The sequence below is a fragment of the Canis lupus genome, chromosome 12 (assembly GCF_011100685.1).
Source record: "Canis lupus familiaris isolate Mischka breed German Shepherd chromosome 12, alternate assembly UU_Cfam_GSD_1.0, whole genome shotgun sequence".
NCBI lineage: Eukaryota > Metazoa > Chordata > Mammalia > Carnivora > Canidae > Canis > Canis lupus.
Genome location: NC_049233.1, coordinates 17,558,008 through 17,578,394, shown reverse-complemented (window position 1 = coordinate 17,578,394; position 20,387 = coordinate 17,558,008). Strand labels below are relative to the sequence as shown.

Genomic DNA, 20,387 nt, shown 5'->3' with positions numbered 1-20,387 from the left:
GGCTTCTTTTGAATCCAACACAAATTCTTATTTCTTGAATTCTTCAGGAAAAAAACAAATTTAACTTTGTTCCTTTCTGCTAACTCATATACCCTTCCAGCATTTATTTTCCCACTGTCTTGTGTATGTATGAGGCGGTGATTAAAGGTTTAGGTATTTTCTAGTATTGGTAAAGATGGAGTAATATCATTACTCTGCTGCTCAAATCAAAAATAAAATTGCATTTTGGAATATATTTTTAAAGAGTATTTATTCATGTGATCATGAATATTTTACTTGTGTAACTAAAAATAAGATTACAGAATTGATGTTAGTTTTCTCTCAAGACTAACAAGACTGTTTTCTATATTCTACGTCCTAGTTTTTCTGTTTTTCAGTAACTTTAAGTACATAATTTCTTCTTTTAGTTGAGATGTAATTGACATATGTTGTGTTAGGTTAAGATATGCAACATGAGGATTTGATATACATATATGTATATATATCTATGAATTGTGAAGTGAATACCAGAATAAGTTTCATTAATATCCATACTTCACAGTTATAAAATTTTTTCCTGTGATAAGAACTTTTAAGATCTACTATCTTAGCAACTTGCAAATACACAATAGTGTATTGTTAACTGTATGGAATTTCTTTTTCTTTCTTTCTGTTTTTTATAGTTTCTATTTATTCATTTAAGTAATCTCTACACCCAGCTTGGGCCTCAGACTCACCAACCCAAGATCAGGAGTTGGATGCTCCCTCCAAATAAGGCAGCCAGATGCCCCTAACTCTGTAGAACTTCTAATCAGTGCTCTTGATATTAACTTAATTCTTTTCTTATGAAACATTAAACTTGCCACTAAAATAGTTTATGACTTTATTAATATCAGTAATTATATAGTGTAACTATTGTATAGTTTATAGAAATATCTTTATATTCTTTTCCAGTTTTACTAATCTGTTTTTCATATTAGCTCATTGATGAAATTGAAGAGATGGGTGGAATGGCCAAAGCTGTAGCAGAAGGAATACCTAAACTTCGAATTGAAGAATGTGCTGCCCGAAGGCAGGCAAGGATAGACTCTGGTAAGATAAAATGAAAACATTTATATGTGAATCTAGTATTTAAAAAGAGATATTAATTTCTGTTTGAAGATAATATATGTAGTTAATAAGACAAAAATAATGGAAAAATGAAACTTGGATAAAATGTTTCATCTCTGTTATCTCTCTATCTGTCTCTTTGTATTTTTGCATGGATGCACATGGGTAAGCATATGTAGAGTATGAGTGGAGGTATGCCATTGTGTGTGTGTGTGTGTGTGTGTGTGTGTGTGTATAGTGTGTAGGTGGATATCTTCAGCGTTTTAAAGATATTGTCATTATGCTTGCATTGGAGTATTAATTTATTCAGTCAGCCAACACTTTTTTAGTATTTAGTTAGTATTTGAGGCACTATGCCATATCTGGGCATACACCTGTGAACAGGTTAGACATGCTCTCTGCACCCTTAGAGCTTGCATTTTAGTAAGAGAAAATGACCAAGTAAACAAAATAATTATAGATTGTGATGAGTTCTATAAGGGAAATAAGGAGAAGTGGTGGGTGGCAGGATGTCTTTAGATACAGTAATAATCTGGTAGTTTGAGGCAAAATATATTCTTACTATGTTCAGGAAACATCTAAACATCTTTATAATTCTGTTTTATTACTTTTAAATTTTAAGAGTATTTTTTGTTAAAAGTGATTGGGTTATAAGAGAATTCAAGAATATATTAGAAATGCTATTGGATGTTAATCTTCTCCCTTTTAAATCTTGATGTTGCTGGTATTATTATTTTAATTTTGTAGTGTTAGAAGTGTTTATCAGGAAACTCTGGGAAGAATAATAACTTTGGGAGAATAATAAAATAACAATAATAAAACAAAAATCCCTTACAGAGATTCTGATACATAACTTTTCTTTCCCCTCTCTTCTCATTTTATTGGGATATAATTTGTTGATCTATATTGAAGTTTTATTAGGATTTAAGAATACTATGTAAAAATATTAAGCTTATAGGGAAAGTAAGTGATGATCAGAGCATTACTATCTACATATTGTTTTCCTCTGGGAAATTAATAGGTTCTGAAATAATTGTTGGAGTAAATAAGTACCAATTGGAAAAAGAAGAATCTGTGGAAGTTCTGGCGATTGATAATACTTCAGTGCGTAACAAGCAAATTGAAAAACTCAAGAAGGTAATAACAGCTATCGTTTTTTGAGTGCTTTCTATATTCTCGGCACTGTATAAGCCCCTACATTGTTGTGCTTATTAAGCCTCATAACAACTACATGAGGTGGGCATTATTTCCCAACATTTTAAAGTTAAAGAAATTTAAAGTTAAAGGCACCTGGGTGGCTCAATGGGTTAAGCATCTGCCTTTGGCTCAGATCATGATCCCAGTGTCCTGGAATTGAGCCCCCTGTTGGGCTCCCTGCTTGGTGGGATGTCTGCTTCTCTCTCTCCCTCTTCTTGGTGCTACCCCTTGCTTGTGCTTTCTCTCTCTCTGTCAAATAAATAAATGAAATCTTAAAAAAAAAAATGTTAAGGAAACTAAAGATAAGTTTGAGTTTGAGAAACTTGACCAGAATAAATAATTGAACAACCAAGACTCAAATGTAAGTCTGTTGACACTAAACACTCATGTTTTATTTATTTATTTATTTATTTATTTATTTATTTATTTATTTATTTATTTTAGAAAAATTGGACCTTCATGGTTTATTTGTTGGAACTTCATGGTTTATTTGTAACACTCATGTTTTAAATCTTGACAGCTGTCTCTGTGAAACTTACATATTGCTATTAAAAACTGCTATAATAATAATACTTCCCATAATTTATAGATTAAAACAAAGGCTTAAATGATTATGTAACTCACTCAAAATCAAAACCAAATTAAGTTCAGAGTATCTGAACCTAGGACTTCTCACTATAATTTGTTTCTGATCAGACCCTGGTTTCTGATACTACTCTGAAAGAATCATTTGCTTTCTGTTTCTTTTTAATTCAAATATATTTGATGGTGCTGTAAGTAAGATACAGTTTATAAATGAAATATATTTATTTTGATTGAAACTAGAGTTCTGTCTTACTTTAGTTCCAATTTCTTCCCAAGATGAATCAAAGTATATGAAATACTAAGATATAACATGGTCTTACAGTTAACAACCTATATATTTCTATTGTATGAAGCTATGGTGGGCTTTTTATCTTTTATACTTACTTTTATTTCTAAGGCAAGAGACTTGACATTCTTTAGTGATCTTTAATGGTTTTCCTCAGTTTAATTTCCCTGTGAAAATTTAAGATCTGACTTCTTTTTCCCCTCCTCAGTTTAGATATTCTTTAGGAATCTAATAGGGTTTGTTCAGTGAAACTGAATGCACAACTATCATCTTCTATTTTTTTCTATTATAGTTAATGGCAGTTATTTATTTTTTTATTTAATTTTTTAAAATTTAAATTCAATTTGCCAACATAAAATATAGCGCCCAGTAATGGCAGATGTTTAATGACATTATTTCCATTTTCACCCTCAATCAGGAGACAATGACCCCTCTCTCACATTTTTGTCATTTTTTAAAAGGTCCTATTTAGGATGTAGCATTTTATTTTCAGTCATCACAAAAGTCTGAATATTTATTATGTTAGGAAAACTCCTTTTCTCTTCTCTTATACTTTAGGCTTTTGTTAACTCTGCACCCTCATAATTTGAGGGGTTTCATTTGCCATAAATGATGTTAAACTTTATTTCAAGCAAGAGAAAAATTCAATAATGATAATGGAGTTGGGTTTTTCCTTGCCCTTAATATAAGATTTCTGGTCCACTTCTGTGTATAGATACAAGATTTTAGTAGCATCTTGAGTAGTATCATATTTTAGTCTTTTATAGGTGATGCAAACTTGTAAGAAATTGGATTTTATGTAACTTTGTTTAGGCAGGTTATTGGTAAAGCAGAGTAGAGCTAGGACCTGACAGGAAAAGTTTTTGACCATGCTTTTCATTGTCTTTTTGACTCTCTTGCTATTTTTCATTGTCTCTTGTCTCTTCTGGATTTCTTTCTTTATTATTTTTTAGACCCAATACAGGGCTTAAACTCAAAACTCAGAGATGAAGACCTGAGTTGAGATCACAGGACTGATACATAACTGACTTAGCCAACCCCAGGTTCCCCTCTTTGGGTTATTTTTGAATAAAGAAAAACAATACACGGATATATTATTACCAATATATTGTTAATTAGTTAAGGAAAACAACATGTAACTGAAATATTTTCTAAATTATAACCTGTTATTATTTTTTCTTCCTTGTCACTCTTATTCTTTAGTGTGCCTTTGAAATTATGCATATAAAAGATCTACTTGTTTTCAATGTCCTGTTACCTTAGTAAAGCCTAAGTAGCATGTACTATATGGGAGAGTCACCATCTATTTTTTATTATTGCCCTGCTTGTTTCTGACTTATCAGAATTATCCAGAATTCAGTATTATTTTAGGAAGCCCTTTAATGTTTATTTAATGAATGAATGAATGAATTGAATGAGTATCCGACCTAGGATACATTTATTCTCTCCTTGTCTTTCCTTTTGTTTTTGAGTTTTAGGATTATGGAACAATTTCTATGTGATATATATCAATGTCTAATTTCCTGATCTCTGTTTTATTAGGTATTCACATAAATTGTCCCTTTTCTTGACTTTTTCATAAGGTCAAAGCCATCAGAGATCAAGATTTGGCTGAACGATGTCTTTCTGCACTGACTGAATGTGCTGCTAGTGGAGATGGGAATATTCTGGCTCTTGCAGTGGATGCAGCTCGTGCAAGGTGAGGATATTGAAATTTGGAGATTTCCAGGCAGCCTGGGTGGCTCAGTGGTTTAGCGTTGCCTTCAGCCCAGGGCATGATCCTGGAGACTCGGAATCCATTCCCACGTCAGGCTCCCTGCATGGAGCCTACTTCTCCCTCTGCCTGTGTCTCTGCCTCTCTCTCTTTATGTCTCTCATGAACAAACAGATAAAGTCTTAAAAAAAAAAAAAAAAAAGAAATTTGGAGATTTCCAAATAATAGAAGTGGACCAGTTTAGCTTTTTAAAGTGTAGTTACTTAAAAAAGTTGATTATAAAAACCATGTGAGCCTAAAAGAAAGTATTGGAAACTCAAATGAAGTTAGTTCTTATTTTCTTTAAATATCTGTGCGCTTACAGCATTCATATTTTTTTAAACATGTAAACATTAAGAGGATTTAATCCTCTTAAATAAAATTTAAAAATGAAACATTAACATTTAAAATATACAAGCATGCAGTCCTTAGGTTTTGAGAAAGCCCATCTTACAAAGGAAAATACCTTCAGATCATTATTAACTAGCTAATTTAGTTCTAAACATTTCTACAAATGAATGAACAAAACAGGGCAAAAGTGATTGATTTTGTCATATTCAGTTACTGGCAAAATAAGGTAGTGAGAACTGTTCAGGTGCATGTGCTCATTTCCCATCTCTAGGAAAAAGCTGAAGGTTGGTCATTTTAGCAGCTTGATGGTAATGAATTATAAGTGAATTCATGTAGGTTCCAGGGGTATCATGAAACCTTTCTGAGCAAGAAAGATGCTTAAGCTCTCCCATTTCCTTCATTGGATGAAAGGTAGCATGCTGAGCACCCCAGGAATCCATGTGCCACAGTGTGCTGCAGGACAGTGCAGCCAGGTGGCCAGCTAGCCAAACAGTGGGGTTCCTGAAGACATTTTATGCATTTACAATACTTGGTCATTACCAGGGTTTGAGCAGATAAAGCATTATTCATGATACTCTAGGGTCCACTCTTCTGTAAGCATGTGGAGCTATTCTGTATGCATGTGGAGCTATTGAAGGTGTATTTAAAATCAGTGAACAGATTCTGTATTTGAGTTCATTAACAGATCTGTGCAACCAGCTAAATTTTGTTTAGCCACTAGTTACTAAAGCTTTCTAACAAGGTTTGGGAAAGGGTCAAAAGTATTCAAAGATGAGAAAAGATGAACCAGCCTTTTAAGAGTTGCAGCAAGTGAAAACAAAAAAACTCACTGAAGCCCTTCGGAGGCAGCTAAGCCTCCTTTACCATCTACTCACCAGAGTGGGTGAAGTATATTAATACTGTGTATTTCCCCATGGCCCAGGATATTTGAAACTATTGTAATGAATTCATGTCACTCATTTGTAGATTGAGAAGTTTGATGTACTTTCAAGTATAGGGAGACATTTTTATTTTTAACAGTAAACCTACTCTCTTTTCAGAGGTAGACAAGGTTTCTCTGTCTTCCAAAGCTTTTCACTGTGTAGTTATCTTTGAATAGATAGTCGAAAATAAAGGGCAGTCAATGCTTTGCCTAATAGGACATACAGAAAAGCAAGTAAACCACAGAAAAATTTCTTCCAGTATATGATGTCACTAAATGAATTATTTTTGCTTTTGTTACGTATTGCCTAATATAATGAACTTTTTTTTTTAACATGTTTTAAGTGCTTAAGGGATAGAGTAAATACATAGTATATGGGTTGGGTTTGTGTGTGTGTATTTTTTTTTCCAGTTTTAATTTCTTAAAAGAAATAAGACTTCTCTGCTAAAGTCCTGCAATGGTCTCCCATGGCTTTTGAATTAAAATCTAAAATAAATAAATAAATAAATAAAATTAAAATCTAATCTTACCACGGCCTGCAAGATTGTGTGAGATATGATTCTGACCTGTATCTGTGACTTCATCTTATTCTATTTCCTTCATGATGCTGTGTTCCCAGTGTCCTTCTTTCTAGTTTTAGAGCAAAGAACATGTTTTTCTACCTCTCAGAACTTTTGCATTTAGTACTTTCTTTTTCAAATAGTTTTCCCCCTTATGTTCCCTTGAGTTTCTCCTTCTCAAATCATTTAGGTCTTAGTTGAAAAGTTGTATCTTAATATCTTCATTATCTTTAGAATAGCTTCCCCAGAGACCCTCTTTCACCTGTTTCAGTGTGTTCAAAGTGCTTATTATCATATGAAATTCTTATTAATTCATTTGTGTGCCTGTGTATTATCTGTGTCCCCTGATTAAAAGATAAGTTCTATAAGATCAACCCCAGTCTCATTTATCACCATATGTCTAGCACTTACCTTGGTTGGCCCATATTCGGCATTCAATCAATGTTGAATGAATAAACAAATGGATGGAATATGCTAAAAGACCTACTTCCTATCAAAATGTATCAGCAGGAGGGGTGTCTGGGTGGCTCAGGTGGTTAAGTGTCCAACTCTTGATTTCAGCTGACCTATCATGATCTTAGGGTTGTGAGATCAAGCCCCAAGTTTGGCTCCGCACTGGGCCTGGAGTCTGTTTAGGATCCTCTCTCCCCCTCTGCCCCTCCCCTTGCTCATGCTCTCTCTCTCTCTCTCTCAAAAAAAAAAAAAAAAGTATCAGTGGGAATCTTGCTTTCTTTGCCTATTTGTATTGCCAGATTGTATTTGGTGAATTATTCATGTAACCTTTACATGCTTATCTACTTACAGTTTTTAAATCATTTAGTCATTTTTTAGTTAACAGTTGTTAAAAAGATATTGCTATGTATAGAGGCTTCCAGAATTATTTTTCATAAGTATTCTGAGGAGAGAGACTTTTATCAATGCAGTAAAAAAGCATTCTTATTTAAGCAAAATAAGTCAATCAGAGAAAGACAAATAGCATAAGATTTTTGATAGCCTATTTTTTACTTAGGTAATAAAATATGTCTAATTATATTAAGTATTAAAGTAAGTACTTTTGTCTCAATGATGATGTTAATAGCGCCTTTATTATTTTAATATTTTAGATGTACAGTTGGAGAAATCACAGATGCTATGAAAAAGGTGTTTGGTGAACATAAAGCTAATGATCGTATGGTGAGTGGAGCCTATCGCCAGGAATTTGGAGAAAGTAAAGAAATAACATTTGCTATCAAGAGGTAATATGTGAGATTTCTTTAACCAGAATGTCTTTTTTATTAACTTAATACCCATGAGTCAGCTACAGGCTTAATTTTCTCACACACCATTTGGAAAACATTTGAATCGACTGTCCTGTTAGTCTGTAGTTTTACTAATGTAATATTTTGAATTTTCACCATAGCTCCCTTTAGATATTTCTCATTTAAAACAAATGTTTGTGGGCACCTGGGTGGCTCAGTTGGTTAAACATCTGCCTTCTGCTCAGATCATGATCACAAGGTCCTGGGATCAAGCCTCATGTGGGGCCCTCTGGTCAGCCAAGAGTCTGTTTCTTCCTTTCCCTCTGTGAGCTCTCTCTTTTGCAAATAAATAAATAAAATGTAAAAAAAAAAAAAAAATATATATATATAGATATATATATATAAATATAAATAAAACAAATGTTTGTCTAATTAACATTGATACTGCTTCATATCCCCTGGGTACTTATATTTTAGTTTCCTTACTACAGTATACATTTCCTAAGTTTATTCAAATTGTTTAATTGCTGAAATAATTATAATTATAAAATAATTTTCCTGTTTGAAAATAAGTATTTTGTGCCATCTATACATAAATTAAAATCAAACTCTCTTGACTGACAGTAGGTAACACTGTCAAACATGATTAGGACATTAAAATTAATATAAATTTTTCATACTTCCCAGGTATGTAGCTTTCTGATGATTGTTCTTCTCAACCTTTGTAATAAATTTCCCTCTTTTTATGTCACTAGTTATAAATATCAAAACATCCAAGGTGAAAGTCATCAAAATGGAAATTTTTTTCTCTTAAAAAAAAACAAATGTAGTACTTTTTCACATGGGGTGTAAATTTATTGATTTAAGCTAGCAGATATTCTGATTAACTGTCATTAGAAGGCACCACATTGCTTTCAGCTTGGAGGAGTTCACACTTGTGATGGGTAAGTGAGATACGGACAGTTCAAAACAACTAGTGAGTCACATTTTTATAAATAACTCTGAAAGGCACCTTTTAGTTTATATTTAAATATTTATGTATCTTATACTCTGGAGACTGGCTTAAGAAGGTGAAAAGTTGTCATTTCCTCATCGTGTTTCACCGTGATTTTCTCAATTGTTACGGGCTTATTGGCTGTGCCATCTTTCAGACTTTCCTTTAAGGGAAAGGTGGTAAGCATATCCAGGCCTTAATGGAATTCTCAATTTGAAATAGAGATATTCACAAAATATGAGTAAACAGATGTAAAAAGGTGTTTTTAAATAAACTTGAAAGATTTGCTGTTAATAAATTATAGTTTTTATGTCTTACCTTTGGACAATTGCTATATAACCATTGTATTTTAGTATTACTACTTTTTAGTAGCTGTTCTATTTTAAAATGTTCTTAGGGTTAATAAATTTATGGAACGCGAAGGCCGCAGACCTCGTCTTCTTGTGGCAAAAATGGGACAAGATGGACATGACAGAGGAGCAAAAGTTATTGCTACAGGATTTGCTGATCTTGGTTTTGATGTGGACATAGGTCCTCTTTTTCAGGTACTGAAAATTGTTGGAGTTTCAAAAAGAGGGTCATAAATCACTTAAATTCAGAAAAAATAATATTAAGATGATAAACCGTGACAATATTTTTCAAGTTATAAAAGAAGATGAGTTCAGCAAAATTCCCCAATCTATTTTTAAATGCATATAATCCAGTTAATTATGGCAGAAATAGGAAAGTAATGTAATTTATGTTAATGTACGTGTTTCTAAAACTTTGTAAAATCAGTATCAGTAACTAAAATTGTTACTAGGCTTCTGAAACTGTAGGTTATTTTCAGAGGTCTTATTGTATCATTTATTGAGATTTGACTAATAATTTATGGGAAAGATAGCCCATAATGGATTGGTGGAAAGTGTTTTGAAAGGGAAATCAAACATCACAGTGAGAGCGGAATTCATAATTAGATTTCTATTCTTGTTATTCTCTAGTAGTAGTTTATTTAATCACAAAATATTTGATTCAGCAAGTTAATTTGTTGGAAGTAAATGAAGCTGAAATCCTCTATAGAGTGATACAACAGTCATTCTTTACAAAATATCTTTGGTTGAGTACATTGTAATAACTTTTATATTAAAAAGCTTTATCCACTATATACCTATTGATCATCTATCAAATGCTAGGTTCAGAGTTGAGTAAGATATGATTTTTGTCTTCAGGGAGGTTACAGACTCTGAACAGAAAGAGATTTACTTATCAGTAATCATAGCAGAATAATAATCACTGTAATTGAAGTTTGAACAAGGAACTTGTCCAAGTGTCCTGGAACTTATAGGTGAGCTGTGCCCTTCAGAAGCCTGGAGAGCAAGGCAGGGAAGGGCATGCTAAGAAGAAGAGTTGGCTTGAGCAGAGGTACAGAACCATGAAGGCATGATGTCTTCAGGAAACTGTAAGAAGTTTAGTACAGTTAGAATACAGAGCTTGGGATGGTATGTAGATTAAGATGAAGAGCCTTATATGCCATTCTGAGAAGTTTGAACATTATCCCAAAGGTGTTTAGTCAGAGTGACAATCAAATGTATACTTTAGAAAGCTCACTTTCCAGGAAAATCACTTTCTAATTTTAGTATATGTGCTGCCGAAGCGAGCACGGAAAATCACTTTCTGAAGTGGATTGAGAAGAGCCATGACTAGGTGCAAAGAATCCAGTTAAGTAGTTCAGTAATCTGAGTGAGAAGCAAGGCAGGCCTTAACTGAAGCAGTGTCAGGGTTAGCAGAAGTCAGCTAAGATTGTGAAGAAAATTTAAAGAGAGGGCTATTTACAGATAAGGAGGCAGGCTTAAGAGAACTGGCTTACAGAACACTCAGGTGAAGATGACCATGTGAGTTTATATGCATGTCTGGAGCAGAGAAGAGAGGCCTCCATAATAAATAAGATTTTCAGACTTATCAATGTGTAAATGGTACATAAAGCCATGGAAACTGATTTAACTTCCCACTAAGAATGTATTTGAGATGAGAACTTGAACATTAAAAGGAAAAAGAAAAGGAGGCAGCAAAGAAGGGAAAGGGAATGGAGTGAGGAGTGAGATAAAAAACTGAGGAAGAAAGAGTTTCAATGAAAAGGAAAGTCTGTTATTCCACACTGCAGATGGGTCAACTAAGGTGAAGACTTTTCACCAGCAAAAAAGTAAACTTTCCTGAAGAGGGCGGCCCTTTGTAGAATTTGTAAGTTTTCCCTTTTGAATTTTTAAATACTACTATTAGAGAGTCTAGAAGAAGTTTTTACTATGAAGAGTTAGCCTGAACTTCAGGAGATAGATACATCCTTGAGCTGTGTTGGTAGGTAAATTCATAAATGCATTTAAGCTAGATTTTGTTAAGAATCTCAAATATATTTTAGACTAAATAAATAGATTGCTTTCATTCTTCCTTTGAGTTGAATACTTTCCCATTCTAGTTTTTTACTTCTATTCTACCACCCTTTTATGTTAGCTTTTTGTTTGCCTATTTGTTTGTTTTAGGGAGGGGGAGAGAGACAGGAGGGAAGGGCAGAGGGAGAGGGAGACAAGCAGGTGCCTCACTCAGTGGGAGCCCAACATGGGTCTTGATCCCAGGACCCTGAGATCATGAGCTGAGCTGAAATCAAGACTCCAACACTTAACTGACTAAGCCACCTAGGTGCTCCTTTGTTTTAAATAATGACCAAATATAATAATTCCTGATATTTAGTCAGTAGCTTTTGGGAAATATTTTTTTATATAAAATAAAAGTAATTAAAAACAATTGTCATCCATTGGCATTTGCAAGAATTTTTCAAAGAGCTGTAGGTTCATTTCCCCATTAAATGCCATCTATAAAAATATAATTTACCTTTTAGTACTACCAACTTTGTTAACATAATACTTTGTCCTTAAAAAAAAAGAAAACTTATCTGTGGGTGAAGGTACTTTCTTACAGTTCTGTGTCTGATTTAATTAAAATTAAATTTGAAGTTTTAAGATGTTCAACATTTGAACACAAAATTCAATTTAATGTGTATAAGCATAAAGCATGGAACTGAATTTGTTTAAATGGAATTTTAATCTAATAAATTTTATAACATGGATGATGTGAATGACCAATCATGCATATAACAATTAAATTTCTTAATACCAAGAATATGCACATTTTCTTAAAGGTTTTAATTTCATAGGTTATATTTTTCACCAGACTGAAGGTTTTACCAATACGCTGTGTGTTTTACCTAAAGATCTTAAATGTGGCTCCATTACTGAGAACATAGAATCTTTTGTTTTCACACTGAAATTATGAGCCTTAAAATACTCCCAAATTAAGGAAATTTTCAGATTTTGATAATTTTTTGAGCTTATGATTGTTCAGTGGTTTTTGAGATAACCTTTTCCTTTCCAAGTTTCTCAAATTACAGTATATTTACAATGAGAAGCTTGTAGGTATCTTTTATATGAAGTGATTTGAATACATGCACATGATCAAAGCAAATGGTATAGACTCATTCCAGAAAATGAATATGATTCTGGGTAACTCAGTACATAATTGAATACTTGAAAATATCCTTTATGATTCTGTATTTCATACTGGTTAAATCCAGTTAATAATGAAGAACAATCATACTGGCACCATTCCTTTCTTGTTTATGTATTTGCCAAGATGTTGTAGTCCCTTCACTGGTTTCTAGAGTTCTCATGTTATTTTGATTTGTACGTTGTTCAGTGTCTTCATGGGAGACCGAGGTCCTGGAGCTTCCTAGTGTGCCATCTTGCTAACATAACTCTTTCCCATTCTATTTTAAAACTGAAGATTCACTTTTCATATTGAATTTTATGTTTAGTCTTTTACTTCATAGATACTATATAATGTGTTGTCTTGTACTGCTCAACCATTCAATAAATGTTGATAAGACAACAGATGTAGTTTTCAAAAATTGTAACATGGAAAGATAATATATTTTGTCTATATTTCTTATCTAAGGTTTTTTGGGAACTATATTTTGGTGTAACTTAAATCTAATTGATAAATTCTAGGGCTAGAAGCAAATATAGCACTAGTGTTTATTTTATCAATTGGATGAGTTGGTATTTATGATTTGAGAATGATGAAATTTGAAGTTATTCACTTCAAGATTTTTAATGAGGAAAACCTTGGAATGCCAGTTAAGTAGGTAACAGTCTTAAAATACTTTTTGGAATAAATGATGATTTGTTTCTTGACCTTCTGATTATTTTAGACTCCCCGTGAAGTGGCCCAGCAGGCTGTGGATGCAGATGTTCATGCTGTGGGTGTGAGCACACTCGCTGCTGGTCATAAAACCCTTGTTCCTGAACTCATCAAAGAACTTAACTCCCTCGGACGGCCAGATATTCTTGTCATGTGTGGAGGGGTGATACCACCACAGGTATTGTTCATCTCCTGTATTCTGTATTTTTCTAGTACTGTAATGGGAATTCTGAGTAATATTAGTTTATATTTAGTTTCTAATTTACTGTATATGTTTACTAAAGATAAATTTGATATAGATTTTGATCTAAATTATTTCCTGGTGATTTTACAAAGTAAATTTTACTAAAAATGTGGGGGATGTTGTTTTCTTTCTTTCTTTCTTTCTTTCTTTTTTTTTTTTTTCTTTATTCTAGCAAAACCTCCCAAGTGTTTCCCAATTACATAAGATGTTTCAAAGAACTGGGGCAAAGATGGATGTGAGAGGCATGGGTTGGAGAGAAAGTTGCATCCCTCTAGCAAGGGATGTTTGCTCTTGGGCAAGATGCTTGTTTCCTACTCTGCCTTTGGGCCTGTTAGTGAGCACCTGTGATTAGAAAGCTAACTACAAAACAGAGCCTGCTTCATGGGCAAGCTATGTAGAGTGCTATGTAGAGTTCAGGGCTCTGTGCTTAGAGAATTCCCACATTTGATTTGATCGGGATGTTGTTTTCTATTCAAGCTATAATTCATTATATATAATTTAATTTAACAATTTATTTTTATTTTTATTTTTTTTAAAGATTTATTTATTTATTTATAAGAGAGAGAGAGAGAGAGAGGCAGAGACACAGGAGGAGGGAGAAGCAGACTCCATGCACCGGGAGCCCGACGCGGGACTCGATCCCGGGACTCCAGGATCGCGCCCTGGGCCAAAGGCAGGCGCCAAACCGCTGAGCCACCCAGGGATCCCCAAATTTAACAATTTATAAAGCTTTTATGAGGGAATTACCTCTTTGCAAATTAGTAACCTAGATATATACTTTCTTCATATTCAATAAAGAATGATGGAAAAGGAACAGGATAAAAGTAATAAAATCTCACAGCTAGAAGAGAGAAGAATGATGAACACACCAGTGCATGTATCAACCCTCAACCACAGATATAGGAACACTCTTTGTCTTGGTAATGAAGTGAGTCCTTTGGTTAACCAGTCAGCAGCACATGCTTCTATTGGTTTAGAGTAGCTTACCTTATTCATTTCTTCCATGTTTCCATCCATGGATGTTGCCCTAACTCAGAGCTGTTTCAGTTACATGGTTTTGCAGAATATCTTCTTCATTAAAACTAATTTGATTGGGGTATAGTTTTCTTAGAGCTAAAAATATCGTAATCCAGAAATGGAATCAGCCAGCCCTGAAAAGTCAATAGTTTGAATTTTCCCTGATTGGAGAAGAGGTGGATTCTTGAATTGAATAAAAATGTGGATCCTCTTAGAAAAGGAGAAATGAATGCTAGTTGACAATCAGTTAATTTATTGATGGGATGGGGTGATACCTTCCATTTATTACCTTACCTGTCATTTAAAATAATTAGTTAAGATACAAATTTGTTCTATTTCCAATCCAGTTTTCAATTATATCAAGTTTTCTTTTTCTACTGAGAATAGAAAAAGTAGAAGTATATATGAGATTGCTCTAAATGAGATTGATGGATGCTAAGACCCCTCCCCTATAGTAGGAACCTATCATTGAAATGTGATCTTATGTCTAAGTCTAAAATTTTTTCTTTTATACCATTCAGAATATAAAATAGTGACTTATATACTACTTAGGAAATCAGAAAATATATGTATGAAATTGTGAGGTTTATAATAATGTGGGGCTAGCAACCAAATTATATTATTTATTCTTTCTAGCAACATAATACTTATGGTGATATAGTCAACAGAAAACTGCTTTTCTAAACATATTTGCTTATTATTTTCACAAATATACTTTACTATATGGGCTTTTGAAAGGGCTTTTATTCTTTATTGTCTGTCTATGGAAACTTTTATTTGTATTGCAGTTTTAGAATCTATACTGTCTAAGCTCTTAGACATGTTAAAATTTAAGAACTAAAATAATTAGGCTGCACAAAATATTGGAATTGCAATATGAGTTGAGAAAAAACACAGGCTTGTTATCTAAATGAGCTGACATTTCAAGAAACACATTTTACACAAGTTGTATTAACCCTCTGGATATGGATATTTGAATTACTCAAAGCATCTGTAAATGTTTTCCATACTTTTTTCCCTGTGAGTTTAAAGACTAAAGATTATTTTCAATAATGACACACTTGTGTGTTAATATGAGTATCCTTTGTAATTGTAGCAGTCACCACCTATGCATTTTTCGCATTATTTGTTTGCAGTAAGTATATAAAATAGCACTATTACTCAGCTGAAAGTCATTTAGATTTCAAATTAGGAATCACTAATATATGGTGGTTAATCAAAACAGATTTTGCCACTGCCATCGTGGAGCTTAGAGATTCTGCAGCTCAATTAAATAAATATGATCTGTCCTCACCAGTGTGTGTTAACTACAGTCTGGAACTTCTGACCTTCTTCAACGCAGTGGTTTCCAAATATTTTCGGCAAGGTTAGCAGCCCCATGATGCTTACTTATTTTATGTAGTAGACACTATGATTATATGCCTGGCCAGCTCAGTAGACAATGTTTTGAAATAAGTTTTTATTTGAAAATAATTTCAAACTAATAGTAAGATACAAAATGAAAATAGTACAAAGAATACCTGTGTATCCTTTATTTAGAGTTACTTGTTTCCAACATTTTATCTGCTCACTAAAGTACATTTTATTTTATTTATTTTATTTTTTTATTTTTTTAAATTTATTTATTTATGGTAGTCACAGAGAGAGAGAGAGAGAGAGAGAGAGGCAGAGACACAGGCAGAGGGAGAAGCAGGCTTCATGCACCGGGAGCCCGATATGGGATTTGATCCCGGGTCTCCAGGATCGCACCCTGGGCCAAAGGCAGGCGACAAACCGCTGCGCCACCCAGGGATCCCTAAAGTACATTTTATAAGGCTTAGGTAGATCTAGAACCCTTTCCCCATTTGCAAAATTTCCATCCTTTCCCAGATAAGTCTTCCGTTTCAAATACGTAAGTCAGGGATCAGAGCAAATGATATATAGAATTATTAGGAAAGATAGAAGAGATAACCTATCAATTTGACCATCCCCAATTTATTATTTCATTGTTTTCTTATGAAATCTTAAATCTATAGCACCTGCCCAGGAATAATGACATGCTTGAGGTGTTTTTAATGTGTCAAATGTTGAGGTTATAAAAATGATTAGAAATGTTCTCTGACTTTAGAAGTTCAGACTTAGGGGATGCCTGGCTGGCTCAGGTAGTGGTAGAGCATGTGATTCTTGATCTCAGAGTTGTGAGTTTGAACTGCACGTTGGGTGTAGAGATTACTTACCAAAAAAAAATCAGTTTTTTTTTTTTTAAGATTTTATTTATTAGAAAGTGAGTAGGAGAGAGAGAGAGCATGAGCAGGGGAAGGGGCAGAGGGAGAGGGAGAAGGGTGAATAGGGAGCCTGACATAGGGCTTGATCCCAGGCTTCCAGAATCATGACCTAGCCAAAGGCAGATACTTAACTAACTTAGCTACCCAGGCATCGCAAAATAAAAAAAATCTTAAAAAAAAAGAAAAAAATATGTTCAGATTTAGGAGAAAAGTTCAGTAAGATGTGTTAAGTGTCATTGCCAGGATATAGTATTTACAAGAATATTACAAGGAAATATTAAAGACAGGAAAAAAAAGTAGTTGGAGGATAATTGGCATGACCACATATTCATCATCTAAATGTGACTTCAAGAATAAATATAGGGCTTTTAAAAAGGTGTTGAAAAAGTCTAAAAAATGGGCAGAGGACCTGAATAGACATTTTCCAAAGAACATATACAGATGCTGGGGACCTGAATAGACATTTTCCAAAGAACATATACAGATGCTGGCAGGTACATGAAAAGATGCATTAGGGAAATGCAAATCAAAACCACAATGAAAAAAAAAAAACCCCACAATGAGCTGTTATTTCACACCTATTAGAATAGCTATTATCAAAAAGGCAAGAGATAACAAGTATTAGTGATGATGTGGAAAAAGGGAACCTTTGTGTACTGTTGGTGGGAATCTAAACTGATGCAGCCACTATGGAAAACAGTACAGAGGTTTCTCACATTAAAAATAGAACTACCATGTAATCCAGTAATTCTACTTCTGGGTATTTATCTGAAGAAAATGAAATCGCTGACTCAAAAAGATAATATGCACCCCTATGTTTGTTCATGTATTAGTTACAATAGCCAAGAGGTGGAAACAACCTAAGTGTCCAGTAATGGATGAATTGATAAAGAAGATAGGTATATATACATAATGGAATATTATTTGGTCATAAAAAAGTAGGAAATTTTGCCATTTGTGACTATATGGATGGAACTTGAGGGCATTATGCTAAGTGAAATAAGTCAGACCGAGAAAAATAAATACCATGTGATCTCACTTATATGTGGAATCTTAAAAACAAAACAACTCCCACAGAAACCCAAACTCATATACAGGGAACAAATTGGTGCTTACCAGAGGCAGGAGGCAGGGGATGGGCAAAACAAATGAACTTAGTCAAAAGGTACAAACTTTCAGTTATGAAAATAAATAAGTCATAGGAATATAATGTTACACTGTAGTTAATAATGCTGCATCATATATTTGATACTTACTAAGAGTAAATCTTAAAAGTTCTCAACACAGATACACAAGTTTTGTAACTTTTTTTTTTTTTAAGTTTTGTGACTTTTTGATGGATGTTAACTGGACTTACTGTGGTGATCATTTTTCAATATATATACAAATATCAAATCATTATGTTGTATACCTAGAGCTAATGTGTTAAATGTCAATTATACATCAATAGAAAAAAGAAAGACTCATAAAAATAAAGAGGGTGCTATAATAATAACCACAAAACCATATGATCACCCTAGTCGATAAGGATCAGGGATTTACAGCCTGTCTTAAAACTTAATATTATAGCTACAGGTACCTTCATTTTTAAACCGAATACATCCTGGAGCAGTATTTGTGTCCTGGGAATCTTCTCACTCAAACTTTGTGTTTAAAATAAACTGACAAACAGCAGCGGAAACAAGAGAGAAATTTTTTTTTAAATGAACTAATCTTCATTTACAGAAAATCTAATTTCATCATGAAGCAAAATTCAAAGTACCACTATTCACCCAAAGAAAAAAACCCCACAAATTCAAAAAAATATGTGCACTCCTCTGTTTATTGCAACATCATTTATAATAGCCAAGATATGGAAGCAACCTAAGTGTCAGTCTGTAGACCAAATGATAAAGAAGGTGTGTGTGTGTGTGTGTGTGTGTATAACACGGACTATTACACAGCTGTAAAAAAGATGAGATTGTGCCATTTGTGACAACATGGATGGACCTAGAGGATGTTATGCTAAGTGGAGTAAGTCAGACTGAGAAAGACAAATACCACATGATTTCAGATATAAGTGGAATTTAAAAAAATAAGGGAATAAACAAAAAACAGAATCAGACCTATAAATACAAAACAAACGGATGGTTGCCAGAGGGGAGGGTGTAAAAGGGAGTGGGAAAGACAGGCTTTTAGTTAAGGAATGAAAAAGTCATGCAAATAAAAGACAGCATAAGGAATATAGTCAATGATCTTGTGATAGCAATGTAACATGACAGATGGTAGCTCCACTTGTGGTGAGCAAAACCTAATGTATAAACTTGAATCACTGTGTTGTACACCTGAAATCGTGTAACACTGTATGTCAACTATATGCAAAAAAAAAATTAAAACAAAACACCCCCCAAAAGTATTAGCATTCACTAGCTGTAGACAAAATATCTTAGAGGAAATAAATAGCCTTATAATGCAAACCTATAATGTGATACTAAATTTAACACAAATAATTACAAGTAGTGAAAATCAAGGCAAAAGAAAATTATATGATTTGGGGCATAGAACTTCTTGCTCAGTGGGCCATGTTTCCTACCACATATCAAACACTGGGGTATTTGGAAAATGGGTACAAGTGGTTATTATTAGCACTTCCAGGGAAGGAAAAATTTTTTAGCTTCAAATATGAATAGTATACCAGTTGAGAAAGCTGGGGGCATCAGTAATTACTGCCCTAGTTTCATTTCCTTGAAATTAAAAATATTGTCTCTTCTTTAATTAAATAAATTCTTTCAACAGGATTATGAGTTTCTATTTGAAGTTGGAGTTTCCAATGTATTTGGTCCTGGGACTCGAATTCCAAAGGCTGCCGTTCAAGTGCTTGATGATATTGAGAAGTGTTTGGAAAAGAAGCAGCAATCTATGTAACATCCTGTTTTTTGTGTTAACTTTCTTTCTAAAATAGACTTTCAATGATGATCAGAGAATAAAACCATGTCTTCAATTTATTTCAACATTTGATATGTGCTTTCCTGAAAGCTTTACATTAAAATACCTGACTTATAAGAATTTTGTGATGCTCTAAGTGTATATAGTTTCTTTAAAAATCAAAACATATATATCCTTAAAAACTCCATATGTTTAATTCATCATCAGAAACTCTAGACAATGATATTATTTTAAAGTCATGATATTTATTTGAAGTATTTCTTATTAAAGTCTATTTTAAAAATTAAACTTTACCTAAAAAATATCTGACTAGTCCCATTCTTTGATTTAGTATTGTATTGACTTGAGCACCAGAAAATAAAATCCATGTATGAACAAAATAATGATACTTACCTTGGAAAAAATAAGGAAAAGTATTTATATAAAGAAATATAATATGGTTACGATCTTCAGCCAACTTCTACTGGAATCACTTCAGTAAGAATGTTAAATCAGACCCGAAGGTTGGAACAGGGAGGAAATGGCAGAATGTTTCTTCAAATCTGACTTTACTTTTTTCCTGGGTATGAACATGTGACCCTGTTATTGCTGGGCATGGTCAAGCCCCAGGAGAGTGGATATTTATGAATATTCCCTAAAATGAAGGTGCTTAAGTTGTTAATATGGCTTTCTTCAGAATGATGATGTAAACTGGGAATGTAGAAGGACTATGATAGCTGGAAGAGTTAGTTGGTA

General features: G+C 33.4%; 1 protein-coding gene across 5 annotated transcripts in view; it reads left to right on the top strand.

The window, feature by feature from the left end:
- MMUT (methylmalonyl-CoA mutase) overlaps nt 1–19,956 on the top strand; it is a 32,383-nt gene extending 12,427 nt beyond the window's left edge. For 4 of the 5 annotated variants that reach the window (XM_038554276.1, XM_038554274.1, XM_038554275.1 and 1 more), the window contains exons 7-13: nt 960–1,071; nt 2,111–2,226; nt 4,741–4,856; nt 7,847–7,978; nt 9,373–9,520; nt 13,213–13,380; nt 19,503–19,956. In XM_038554276.1, the coding sequence (XP_038410204.1) occupies nt 960–1,071; nt 2,111–2,226; nt 4,741–4,856; nt 7,847–7,978; nt 9,373–9,520; nt 13,213–13,380; nt 19,503–19,631 (921 nt within the window). In that variant the 3' untranslated portion in view covers nt 19,632–19,956. Of the gene's footprint in view, nt 1–959; nt 1,072–2,110; nt 2,227–4,740; nt 4,857–7,846; nt 7,979–9,372; nt 9,521–13,212; nt 13,381–15,688; nt 15,830–19,502 lie in introns of all 5 variants that reach the window. The other variant, XR_005367807.1, reaches the window with a different exon arrangement.
- Nucleotides 19,957–20,387: the final 431 nt, after the last annotated feature.